This window comes from Haliotis rufescens, unplaced genomic scaffold (genome assembly GCF_023055435.1).
Source record: "Haliotis rufescens isolate VD_foot unplaced genomic scaffold, xgHalRufe1.0.p SCAF_1, whole genome shotgun sequence".
NCBI classification, from domain to species: Eukaryota; Metazoa; Mollusca; class Gastropoda; order Lepetellida; family Haliotidae; genus Haliotis; species Haliotis rufescens.
Window position 1 is genome coordinate 63,340,610 of NW_025963779.1, and position 13,999 is coordinate 63,354,608.

The window sequence follows — 13,999 nt, forward strand, 5'->3', positions numbered from 1 at the left end:
TTCAGAATAGTTGCTGGGGTTACATTTCACATAAAGCTATAATTCGTGATGAAACTAAATAACACCCCCTGACTGTGTACATTCCTGCAATTCCTGAAAACAAGGACATTATGCGCATTCCACAATAATATCATGATTGTAATTGGGCAGGCAACAGAGCTTTTGATAAGGCCAATTAACACAATTACCCAGTGGTGTATCTCTTGAATGGTTTCATGGCACGTACATCATACAACTCCATATGTCCTGCAGCTATCTTTACAAACTAATGTTGAAGCATTTGACCAAAGATGGAATTTTCCCAATCAACAAAGAACAATATCATTTGTGATAGTGTCATTCTCTACACCGGGATATTTGCAAATTTGGGTGTTCTGATCCATCTACACAAGACATGGATCTCCCGTAACCGAGTGCAGTTTTACATCCTGGCTCTATGCGTTGCAGATTGTTTGGGGCTGATCTTGAGACAGTGTGTAGAAGTCGGTTTGCATACAACAGAGTCCTGGAACACTGGGGAAATCGGTTGCAAAATCATCATGTCTGTTTCAATGGCTGGAACCTTCCTTGCACATTTAGTTCTTGTTACTTTCAACATAGACAACCTTGTAGCTGTGACTCACAGACAGTCTCCATCATCAATAAGACTCTGCCAACTCGCGTGTGCTGCACTAATGACCGGTCTGTTCATCGGCGGACAGGTACATGTATTTATCATGATCATAAACTGAGAAAGAAAATCGAAGGAAACGGATAAACGTGAAGCGTGTGTATGACATGTGATATTGTATGTACTTATAGAAATCATGAAATTATTCGGCAATTTATTTAACATATCATATACAAACATCACATTCAATGTGTTGTATTGATAAGATTAATTATGTATTGAATGCAACGGTAAACATTAAGCTGCAATATTGTCGTATGTCTTCTTAGGTCTTTCCATCAGTATATATATTATACTTATATAAATTATAAATCCCATTCCGTTTTGTTTTAATTATAACTCCTATTGAATACATTATGGTAGTTTTTAAATGCCCAATAACTGAATTAGCCAGCTCTGGACATTAAAGGGATTTTGTAGTTCAATGCGAATATTGACATCTCATACGTAAAGCTTTATGTATGCCCCGTGGTGAGAGTGTTGATCTGTGAAGAAGCTCAACGGGGCCCGCCCCTTATTCATATTGCGCCATCTGCGTTTTGTATTTAAATGTTTCCGTCGATGCAGATACATCCTTGTAACATATACCATAATGTATGCAAAATGTACATTCTGTTGTGTCTCATAGGATGCTTTTCTTCGTCTTGCAGATGTATCTATATCACATTGAGATACACCCCATATTTGCCTCACTTCGACAGTGCACCCCATTTGGAAGAACCACGGTGGAACAAGAATTGATATATAAAGTAGTCATTGCCGTCGCTGTATTTTGGTTACCTGCGCTTCTTGTGACTGCCTGTGGTACACCTGCGTTCATCTGCAGGCACAATGGTAACTATTGGTAACGATGACTCACAAGTGCTACTGTAGAAATACAGCATATGTTACATGTTTTTAATCATGTTGGGGCTGGGAGTGGGGAATTTTAGTGAAGAAAAAAGTGGCCAAGAAAAATCTTTGAAGCAAAATGACATTGTTGCAGGCTCGGTGACTCGGTTGATGCATGTCACCGTATCACAATTGCGTAGGTCGCAATAAATCGGAGCTTAATGTGCTGTATTGGAAAAATGGTACCCCAAAATAACCGACTTTTTAAATATTTAATTGACGTGAAACAATAATAATCCCTTAAAGAGTATGACTTTCTACATTATTTGATGGGCCATACGTGGGTGTGAATATAGACATGGATTGATTGAATTCATTTTTTCAGTTCATCCTACTGACAAGGGTGATCGACAGCGAAACGATGGAGACGACCCTAAGAGAGACCTTTGGGGTTTGAAATCTGATATCCTATATACCACAACATTAGGTAAATTGAAAGTATTAATATTAACGATTATGCTCTTCGTTTTAAGGGCGACGTGTTAGCCTTGTGGTTAAAGTGTTTTCTCATCACGCAGATGGCCTGGTTTCTATTTCGTGACGCGGCCACAATGTTTGAAGTCAATTTCTGGTGTCCCCGTCGTGATATTGCTGAAATATTAACTTTCTTTCGTTTTGTATCTAATAGTCAGTTTGGCTAAAGCTCGTCGCCATTAGCTGCAAGATTGCTGATGCGGCGTGACACAATTTTCACTCACTCACTTTAGTATTCCTTATCAAATCCACCCTTCATGCTTGTTTTAAGGAAGCATAATGTATATACTGATTAACTGGAGATGTATTGCATTGGAATTATGCAGTCATCATATGTTCACATATGTTCATTCCGTCCAGTTGCGGTCAGGGCGAATTGTCGTTATAACGTGTTCTTTGTAAGGACTGGGGATTCATTATCCAGAATATGGGTACAATATGTGAAGCCCATTTTTGGTGTTGCCTGCCGAGATGTTGCTGAAATAATGTTAAAACAGCATACAACTACATACGAAACTCTTTCCTTCTTATTAGTGACTATTCGTGTCATTTCGGGACAAGCTGAATGGCGACTTTCCCCCTCTCGTGGCCATTTCATCAACTTGGTTCCGTCTACGTGCACAAAATCCACTACTGTGACTGTTACTTTGGTATATTTGTAGATACTAATCATACACATACAGAATTATATTCAGGGGAGATTGTTTGACCAGTTGACTTATATTGATACCCGTATTCTGACTTTTGGTGTTTTTTTCGTTCTTAACATTGATCGACAAATCTTTTTTCAGATGACAGTAATGGTAGGGTGCTGATAGCAGTGCGCCAATAATAATTTATTTCTAACTAATTGAATTAGTACTAGGATCTACTTAGTAAAACATGTTTTTCTCAGCTGACCAGTCTTCACATTTCAGAGAATATGGAACAGTCACAGAAATATAATATCAGATGCCAGTTTCATATTTTGTTTTGCAGACTGCCTTTTTACTGTGTGTTGGCTACCATTCAGCATTATGAAGATTGTTCTTGTCATACACAGGTGTGTTGTCTTTAGTCTCATCAATGCATGTGTGCATGTCTATTACGTGGCGTGACGGGTCCGTGTCTCTGTGGGAATCGTTCAATTGTCTCTGTTGTGGAGCTATACGTGGAGATTGCTTATGATCATCATGTTTTGGGTCGCCTTTCATGAATAGGTGTTGTTTTATCATGACGTCATTTCGGAGAGTCGAATATGAACTCGCAACTTTATGACGTCATATATTGGACGACGTTATTTTGTAGAGGGAAGTGTCTTGTAAGTTGTTACCCATAGATGTAACTGGGCTACACATATAAACACAGTGGCTGAAGGATCGCATCCAAAAGTGGGAGAGATATGACAATCGGTGTTGGGAGAAAATGTACAGATAATCGACCTGAGGATTGTGAGAATATGCGGGAATCACCAAACTTAACCCACCTGTTCGTAAAATGCACTTAACGAAAATTTTCATTTTTAGAATTGTGGTAAATATTTTTAGACCTTGTACATTTTAGTAAAATCCTTAAAGAAACGCTATATAATAATGATAACTCCGGTAAAAAACAAGCAATGATCATCGCTGCGCCCCTCATTGTTTAATCCCCCTGAAGTGTTTTATTGTACGATAAACAACGACCACGAGTCGTTTATTTCTAAAATATGCAATAATCATCGACTAATGACGTTTACCATTTTGGCGAAACGACCAAATAGTAATGCCCCCCAGTGATCGCTAACATGAGAGCATATCCTGTCCCAACAGATGCAAAAGACAAGTTAACTGTTCTGAACAAACACGGGAACATGTAAAAGAAGTCGAAATAGGGAATTCATTCAGACATATTTTTTTTAGAAATTTGGGATTGTCCTCCAAATGTCTACAATAACACTTTTGAGAGCTGTACAAATGTACTAAATGTTCAACCTTGATCAACAGACCTTTCAACAAGACCCGTATGACGCAGTGTGAAAGAGCATGCTCGACTGACCTCAAAATGTGTGAAACGTTGAGACCAAAGGATTGAGCTGCAGGAATATTGCACGACATAAAGGGAACACGGTCTTTGTCAATAAATGAAATAGTTAATGAACAATGTTGCCCTGATGTTATTTCTCACTTCATATAGTGTGATAAGTATTAGAATGTGCGTTTGGAATTGAAATTACAACATTGTGTTAATGTATTTATGATATATGTAATTGTATATATTAAATTTTCAGTGGACTGTTCCGGGATAAGAACCTTAACTTGAAGATATTGGATGCTTTAACATATCTGTCTATGGTAAACCACTGCGTTAACCCTCTTGTATACGGTATGTATCCTTTATCACATAGTTGGTTAATTGTTGTATCTATAGCTTTCTTTAATCTTAAAATCAAAACGCCTCGACAAATCGTATGATGTTTTTACTTCTTTCTCATTGTATTATATCTTTCCTATCCACAGGTATTTTCTGCATACTCCAAAGAAGAAAGCAAAGTCCGGTGCATATATAGTGAGGTACCTTCGCTGGACAATTAGTGGACACTCATCGGAGTATTGTCCTTGATAATGATATAACTAATATGATTCCGTACACTCCCTTCACGCCATACAATGTGCACAGGTGGTCCTGACGTCTTTGGTCACGCCAGAAACCTATGCCAATAGGGTTCGAATCCCGGTTTGCCCCGTTCATGTTTCTAGGTCTGTCAGCACCACACCTGTGCTGACACGCCATGCCAGTACTGGAATGCTCTGCAAAGTGGTGTTAAACCCAACTCAATCGCTTACCCAAACCAACTCACGAACCTATTCCAACCATACAACTCTAACACCCAGAAGAATGCAGAACCAGCGATGGTGACCTTTCACGTTGCAATTTAAACGTAGCAGTGAAATGTCAACCAAGTAATAATATTATCATTGATAATGATGTAACTGAAATGATTTCGTTCACTCCCATCCAGCCATACAAGGTCCCTTGGTCACGCCAGAAACCTGTCATCTTGGGGTTCGAATCCTTGTTCGCCCCTTTTATGTTTTAGTTCTGTCAGCAACATACCTGTGCTCATAGGTTTTACCTTTGTGGTCAACGTCTGAGACCTGCATCACTTCGGGCTTTCCTTCCACATTAAGCTGACATGCCGTGATATAACTGAAACATTATCAAATTGGTGTTAAAATCACACTCACGGACTCAAACCGTACACTTCTAACATCCATAGGCATGCACAACCATGATGATGACCTTTTAAGCTGCAATTTATACGTGTCAAGGAAATGTCACCCGAGTAATTATTGACCTTTGTAACATTTCGTGATGTTTAACTCGCCCATGTATCCTGACGACCTTAATAATCTACAATTACATTGTAGTATTTGTTAGTCATTTGGTTTGCTATACTCATTCCACGCCATTAGAGCTCAACGTGTGAGGACTTGCGTGAAAGAAATACGTCTCGTTCTTAAACATGGATATGGAATATGGCAACAACTTCAGTGACTACACATACGATTATGATTCAGACTTGACGACGCCATCGAACACAACGGAAATAGTAGTATCCAGCGTTCTACTGTATATCGGAGTCTGTACCAACATATGGATGATCAGATCTCTCTACAAATCATGGAAGACAGGCAACAGGATGTATTTTTACCTCCTTGCCATTTGTGTCGCTGATGTACTGGGCTTGTGCATCCGCAGCGGAATCAGTATTGGGTCTTATGCAACCGTATTCTGGAAAGGTGGATATTATGGATGTAAAATATTTGCAGGTTTTCAGATGTTTGGGCCCACCGTGTCCCATCTGATCCTTGCAGGATTCAATATTGATAATCTTTTCACCATCACCTGCAGTCGCTCCATCAAGGCTTTGCGTATCGTCTTCCTTCTGTGTTCCTTGGTAGCTTCCTTCATCGCGTGTGGCCTCAAGGTAAGCAACGTTGAGAATGAGGTTGTGCGTTTATTATAAGCCGATCTTGGCAACATAGTATTCAAGCCATGTCAATGCGAGGTAGGGGAAGAATATGTTTTAGACATTGTACCACAGTTAAAAATCGAGCCCATTTTAATCGAAGTGACGTTTTGACCATCCGGCAACAACAACCTGCATTTGATTTGATGTTAAACTGTTTTCACTGCGATACTATTTTGGTTGATTTGAAACTTAAATTTTTTTTTTCAAATACTTAGACAGTACTATTGGCCAGTGCCCTCTAGTTATTTTGAATAGAACTGATTGGCAGAAAAGAATGTACACCATATGCATTTTGAAATCAGTTCAGGGGTTCTATCTTCTAGTCTCATTTCAGTTCTACGTCTTCCGTCTGGTAACAATGGGACACGTAAGCCAGGCATATTTCTGCGTTTTGGATCCAGAAGCTAGTATTGTCCTGCCGCTTGTGGACATGGCTGTCTATTTTGTACTTCCATTACTAATGATGATACTTTTCGGTCTACCATCATTGTTTGTATGGTGCTGCAAAAAAGGTAAATATTATAAAATAATTTTTGCGTACCTTTTCTGTGTTCTTACACTTTTTGTTGTGTTTCTTAACGTTGAAGGGCAAATATAGTGGAAAATATTTCTTGCGGATATCAATTGTAATTCGTTATATTAAGTCAATATCCTAAGGAAAAGAATTCCTAACATTAGTAGAAAGTACTTAAATGTCCAAGTGAAAGTGTTGAATTCACACGCTCTGAAATGGGATTCCAACATACGCGGGGGCGTGGCCTGAAGGTACCGACGTACCTGTACAGCCGGGTTCGTTAACAATGGCCCCCGGGCACAGAAAGGGTATGTGAGGCTCCTGACTGTTTTTCCGAAAACAAGATATACTGCGTTTACTTGGAGCTGTGTTGAACCAACAACGACATAATAGTGCTTGAAAAGCATGGGGTGGACATACATACCCGGAGAAGGCGCATTTGGGTGTTTAAACAGCCAGTGTCTCTACGTGGTGTGAGACTGGACATGTACGACCCAATGTCAACAAGGACACCGATGACCAACATGATGTTTCGATTAACAGCCATGGGTATTGTCTTCCTAGTTCTTGGAACTTTTACTTCAAATTATTTGATGCAAAGATAACACCAATACCTTCATAGGGGGGCCGAAATTTGGGGGTTCAGTGACATAGAACCACTATTAGGTGAGTGTGGTAGATACTCTATCCAGGTGCTTGCTGTTTTGAAATGTGTCAAATATTGGCTGTCTCTTTTAAATATGCAGGAATCTCTCTTACCCCAAAAATGTTACAATATGTTGATGTTGCGCTTGTACGATAAACAAGGTCATGTAAATTGGGTAACGAAACTTAAAACTGTTATTTTTAGTTTAGGATTTGGTGATGTCTGGTTCTTTCAAGCATGTGGTAATAAGACCGTACTTTTAAATATGTTACGTCAACGGTTAAAAGACAACTTTTTTTTTAGGTTTGGCATAGTGATATATCTGAAAGCCCCCAAAATAGCTTACCATGCACAGTTTAAAATATCCATTTTATGTGAGAACTATTTGAGTAGTAATACAGTAAATAAATTCAGAACCACATTGACTCGTTTTCGGCTTAGTTCTCACAATTTAGAAATTGAACGTGGACGACATTATAATATTCCCCATGAATTGTGAAAATGTAAAGTTTGTAACTTAAACCATATCGAAAATGAATATAACATTTTGCTAGTTTGTCCAGCTTATAGCCATCTTAGGCAAAGTTAAATAAGCTCTAAATTTTACATCTTTCCAAATATTCTGAAGTTTAATTTTGATTTGATTTGTTTGTTGTTTAACGCCGCACTCAGCAATATTCCAGCTATATGACGGCGGTCTGAAAATAATCGAGTCTGGACCAGACAATCTAGTGATTGACATCATGAGCATCGATCCACGCAATTGGGATACGATGACATGCATCAACCAAAGAAATGTGTATTATATCTTATACTGTTTGCACCTAAATTGTATTTCGTCTGTACAAAAAGGCCCGTGGCCTACAAGTATTGAAATTAAAAATAGACTGTACAGCGGTGCGTGATAAAGGTTTTCATTGAATGATGTGTGTTATCTCAGCACGATATACACATTCTGTTTCTGCTATTCTGTTTATACTACAAAAATACCTGGACAAGGATAATCCCCATCGTGTTTGTTTCGACAGTGTCTTTGTGTGTGTGCGTGCGTGTGTGTGTGTTCTTCTTCTTGGGTGGCTTCGGACTAACTGTGGATTGTGATCGCATTATCATCCAGCTCAATCTGCAGTATCTCAGTGAATTTGTACAGATTTGGATGCCGACCCTCGAGATGATTTGTTGGCGTCGACCCACTGCTCAGAAACATTATTGTGCTTCGTGCCAAAGTCATCTTTGGCGTTAATGGTAGTTGGGCATCCTCTTCGGTAACATTTCCAATGAATGGAAGTCCGGTCTTATCATAAACTTGTATCCAGCAAAAGCCAAGTGCCGACCCCTCTTACAATTGGGAATGAAATGATTAATATGTTCACCCACGCATTGACATAATTTTTTATTTTGTTTTCACTTAGCACAGTGTATGTGAACATAGTTCAGCAATTAATTGTGTCATAATATTTTGTGAGATTTTCACCAATTACTTGTGTCATATGTGAGATGCCCCCCTTATTTCCCTTACCAATCACCAGATTCGGGTGAATTTGTACCTACAACAATAGGTACTGGAAAAGTGGGAATACCACCCAATAAACCACCAGGCAGACTAGATGTCGGCCCGATCGTTTTCAAATTTAATTTTGGTCAATCCTTTGTCACTACTTATGTTCTAAAGTATTAAAATCTACTAAATTGCTATGATGACTTTACTTACCCTTTATTATGTAGAGGATATACAGGATACAGAGTTTGGTTTTGCTGATTCTTGATATCACACGATTACGCGATTGATCGATTATATTCAAGTCAATCGATATTAAGCATTGGACAAGCAACTTTGTTATCTCGAACTGTCGTTGAAGATGGTGTAACTTTATGGACCGAAAAGGATCGTACTGACACTATGCTCGAATATCGGAACTCAACTTGTTTGGAACCAAGGATAACTTGAAATGCATTTCGACACTGTTGAATACTTACAATTTACAATGTTTCAATGTTATTATGTCTTCAGGAACAATCGCCTATACGAAGATGACACGTGACGATGGCTCCTGCACAGACCTTCAATTTCTTGGCAGAGATATTGGAATAGTTTTGGCTTACGGTATTATGAACTGGCCTTGTCCGAGATATGCATCGTTGCATCATTTCATGCAGCTGATATTCGCCTCTCTGAAATGATTTTCATCAGGCTGTCTTAGAATAGATCAAACATAAAGATTCCTGACATCGTTTTGAATTTGTATTGTGAGTGAGTGGGTTTGGGTTAACACCACTTTTAGCAGTATTGCAGATATATACATCTATAGTTGCACGGCGTGTTTTAGAGTATAATTACAAACATGATTTAATATGGAAAGATACAGAATCTGTTTAAAAGAACATGCTATTAGACCAGAATATATCCCACATATATGAGCGAGTTTGTAATGCATATGCAAATATATTTATTTTTCAGATGTGGTATTCTTCCTCTGCTGTGCTCCGTTCATGGTATTCTATTGGGTCCTTGGGTAATGTGACGTTTTGTTATATATATGTTATTCAGAACTAATTACGTAGAGGTTAGGTTTTGAATCTGAAAATTCCGCGCACCACTGATGGCATAGCTCTCGTAAATCTGCGAACAAACAAACCTTGTATTTATTGACAATGTGAGTACAGACTGTTATCTGTAATATATGCTATCAGACAAGATGACATTCTGACATGGACTCTCCACGTCATGAATCAATGTATGACGCCCAAACAACGTGTAATAACCAATCACACTGTGTCATACCATCACACCCTGTTGTTATTAGTGAGTGAGTTGGGTTTGACGTCGCTATCAACAGCTGTCCAGTTATAGCAGTAAATGTAGGAGGGAAGACCGAAGTTATGCAGGTCTCAGACGTTTACCACTTTTGTGAAACTACGAGCACGGGTATCGTGCTGAGGAACCTTTGCACGAAGAGTGACCACTGAAAACTACTCTGTTCATGTGCTCACCGGAGGTATCATGATCAACAGATATGGTCACGGGTGTAAATACAATGGGTTCGGGTATTGAATTATTCGCTTACAGGTTTGATTTTGTTTGTAAACTTCATGGATGAAAAAGGTACGACCAATTGGTTATTCATCATATACACGTTTCATCCAAAAAAATGTTTTCCACGTGTCCTATTAAATTAAAATTATTTTCTATTTCGCAGTTCATATCATACCCGGAGCACAATTATCGTCTACACAGCTTTACTCTTCCTGGAGACTGCAAACGCCTGTCTAAATCCCTTTATATATGGTACGAAATATAAATAGATATTGTACTGTAACCCAATAATCTCAAGTCAATGAGACCGCCTCCTTGGTCTAGTTGTAGAGCGTCCGTCCGGAGAGCGAAATGTCTGGGGTTCGATCCCCGTCATACCAAAAGACGTTAAAAGATTATACGTGTTGTTATCTTTTCTAGCGCTCAGCCTCAAGGGGCTAAAACTGGACTGGTCGGCTCGGAGTCAGAACGGCCAGTGTCTGAGTGAGGTAGTTTTTGTTAAACTGCGGCATGGTATCTCAGTGAGGTAGCACTATCCATCGGCTTCAGTCCGGACTAGTACAAGCAGCCAAACAAACACACACGTGCATGCACGTGACTATAGAAGTGCAATAATCTTGGACGCGTCATTAAACCCCATTTCACCTCACCCCGTCTCATCAGAGGGATACACGCATTTTGATTATATACTCTTAAACAAATGTGGGGGATAATGAAATCTAAATGTAAATGCCAAGTATTAGAACAAAGATAAGTGTTGGCGACAAAGATCCTATGCAAGAAACACTAAAACACATCCTATAGTTTGCACGTGCCCCACACAGTAGCGCCACACACGTGCATAGGGTGTCATTCCTGATTTTGACCCTTTCAAGGAAGGCCGATTAATCCCTGTGGACCGTTATTTCTGTCGATGTTACTGATTCTACTTAACATATCTTAAGCGACATGATGGAGTGGCTCGATCAATTTATTAGCGTCTTCGCCATGCTTGTGGTTTTGACACAGAGGTCCATCCAAGGTATGATCCTGAATATGTAGAGGGCGTCATGGAAAATGATAAATACAAAATCCTTTGGAAAAGGCCCGTATACAGCATCAGACGTATATATCAAGGCCAACAAACCTGATCTTGTCCTTTTTTATATATCCAATGACATCATTTATATCATTGATTTTTTTTTGTCCCTTTTGACACTAATGTCATTGACAAAATTGAGGAAAAACATGGCAAATACTTTGGGAGAGTACTCTGGTTTGGTACCAGGAATACAACCCTTCTGACAATCTGGGTAATGCAGAAGGCTTCAGTGTGGAGAGTTTTCACCTAAAGGTTCTGGGTGGATTTGACTCGACAGAGCTTCCTGGGAGAAGTCCAATTCGCTGTCTGGGCTGCGTGTAGAGGGCCCCGAGCTGATGATGAGCCAAGCCAGCCTGACTGTGCCAGGATCACCCAAACCCTCTTTGCATAATAATAATAATAATAATAATAATAATAATAATAATGAGGAAAAACATGGCAAATATGCAGACGTCGCTTTCGAAATGTCACGCTTGCATCCCAAGTTGTCCGACTCCCCACCGTTCTCGGTGCCTTAGGTTTGGTACCTTCCAGTATGTCTTCACATTCTCCGAAAAGTAGGGTGGGTTTGACTGGGCAGCGCAGATGGTTTTTTTGCAACAATAATTATGTCAGTATACTGAGTATTTCGAATCGTTGACACACCAATCAGTGTGTTGTATATCGAATGTATTTTTAGTTCAATGAATACTGATCTATTTTCAGCCATATTCAACTGCATTGGACGACGGAGGGAAACGTCTTCTCCTGGACTGTAGAAGTCAGAATCGTCTCAGTCCCAAACAATGGCCGGAACAAAATGAAGACTGATCTTTGATGGATAGAATCTTCTCTTTTCTCTTTGTGGAACTCATTCTATAACCTCGATATGTTTTAATCACGCATGGACATTAACTATTCAGGCACAGGGTACATACATTTTTATCATTCTGTAAACATGTAGACATTGTTTCTTTTGTCCCCAAAAAGAACGAAGTAAAGTTTGTTTGTTGTTTAAAGCCGCACTCAGCAATACCCCAGCCATATAGCGGCGTCATGTAATTAATCTAGTCTGGACCAGACAATCCAGTGATGGCTATCATGAGCATCATTTAGAATATGATGACATGCCTCAACGAAATCAGCGAGTCTTACAACCCGGTAGCCATTAGTCGCCTCTCACTACGAACTACGCTTGCTGACGATCAGTTCCAACCCGGATCTTAACGGGCTTCGACGATGTCAAGTAGTACTATAAACAAATACTCACAACCCCATGACGTTTTCAATCTGTTATGAAACAAACAATTAAGTATGATTTACATTGTGAAACAATCATGTTTTTTTTTCAGACGTCTCCGCCTTACACATCTGTTCATGTGTGTTTATTTGACTATTTTTTAAGATTATTGTATTATTTCCTGTTTGTTGATGAAATATCCTTAGGTGGAGATGGTGGTCAGTGCATCCTAGGCCAAGGCTTAGAGCTACGGTTATTGTAACTGCCCTACTTGATATACATATGTATTTACTTGAATGTGGAAACGTTGTTGACGTGACATGCCACTCGCTCACTACATATTTCCTATTGGCATGTCTGTAATGAATGATATGCTCTATGTCAGCATATGATGTCACAACCACAACGTCTCACTAGAACCTATATAGCTGACTACATTATTGTTGATACATCTACACACCCGGTTTGCTAGTCTCACCCAAACTCTATAAACACAATTAATCGATGAGAAATAGTCTAGCTGCATACAGTGCTGTCCACCGCAACCACTCGTCGTATACACATGCATGTCAAGTCTGATCATTGTATTCTCGTTGCAAGTATGTTAGCCTGACAATCACATTTCATCCTTGAACTGATAGGTATACATTGTGCAATGTATCGTCCTTGTCTGTACTTAATGTATCATAATATAACGCGTCGTCTGGTTTCATTATGCAAATGAATAACGTCCTTTTACTCAAGATTTCTTATATCTCTTTATTGTTTATTATTTCCTCTACTTCTCAGAAATAAACATGATTAAATGCACAACTGTGTTTTCATGTTTCACAGAATATTATTTTCATGTATGGCTTATGTGAGAGGTCAAATTATACTGACATACAATTTTATGTTTAATGTTAACCAATTATCGGTATAAATTGCCTGAGATTAATCAATAATTCAACAGGAATGTCATTTGTTACAAATTGTATTCAGAGCTGGATATTACTTTTGGGGGGTGGTGGTGGTGGGTGACACGCATTTGCTCTGGCAAGATCATATTTACTGCCCACGGTCGACTGTCCAAAAAGGGAGTGAGAGATGCCAGGTATATTCTTAGAACATAACTAAAAACGATATTTTTTGATGATCACTGCATTAGTACCATGGAAAGAGATAATATTGTAGACGGGTTAGAATAGAGGCAAGAAGACCTATACGTAAGACATGCAGTTGACTTGAAACCCCATACAAGAGTACAAGACCACACAACAGAACTGTGGCATCCAGACATAGTCAGTGCAACATGTATTGAACCATGATCTTATATGTTGACGACACCACAGGGTGCCAACCTCATAAGAAATAGGCGTCAGATACAAAACTCTACCAACACATCATCTGAAGCAATACACCTCCAAAGAAGAGAACTTAAAATAAGACAACAGATATTACACAGGTAACAGAGACGACACGACCCCAGCGACCCAT

General features: G+C 39.2%; 1 protein-coding gene across 1 annotated transcript; it reads left to right on the forward strand.

Moving 5' to 3' along the window:
• Positions 1-247: 247 nt before the first annotated feature.
• Positions 248-13,333, forward strand: LOC124112556 (cephalotocin receptor 1-like). Its single transcript, XM_046472706.2, has 11 exons — positions 248-701; positions 1,321-1,504; positions 1,887-1,988; positions 3,014-3,077; positions 4,284-4,378; positions 4,513-5,984; positions 6,364-6,541; positions 9,201-9,293; positions 9,648-9,702; positions 10,387-10,475; positions 12,010-13,333. Exons 6-11 carry the CDS (start codon positions 5,520-5,522, stop codon positions 12,060-12,062), a joined length of 933 nt encoding a protein of 310 aa, XP_046328662.1. The 5' UTR covers positions 248-701; positions 1,321-1,504; positions 1,887-1,988; positions 3,014-3,077; positions 4,284-4,378; positions 4,513-5,519; the 3' UTR covers positions 12,063-13,333.
• Positions 13,334-13,999: the final 666 nt, after the last annotated feature.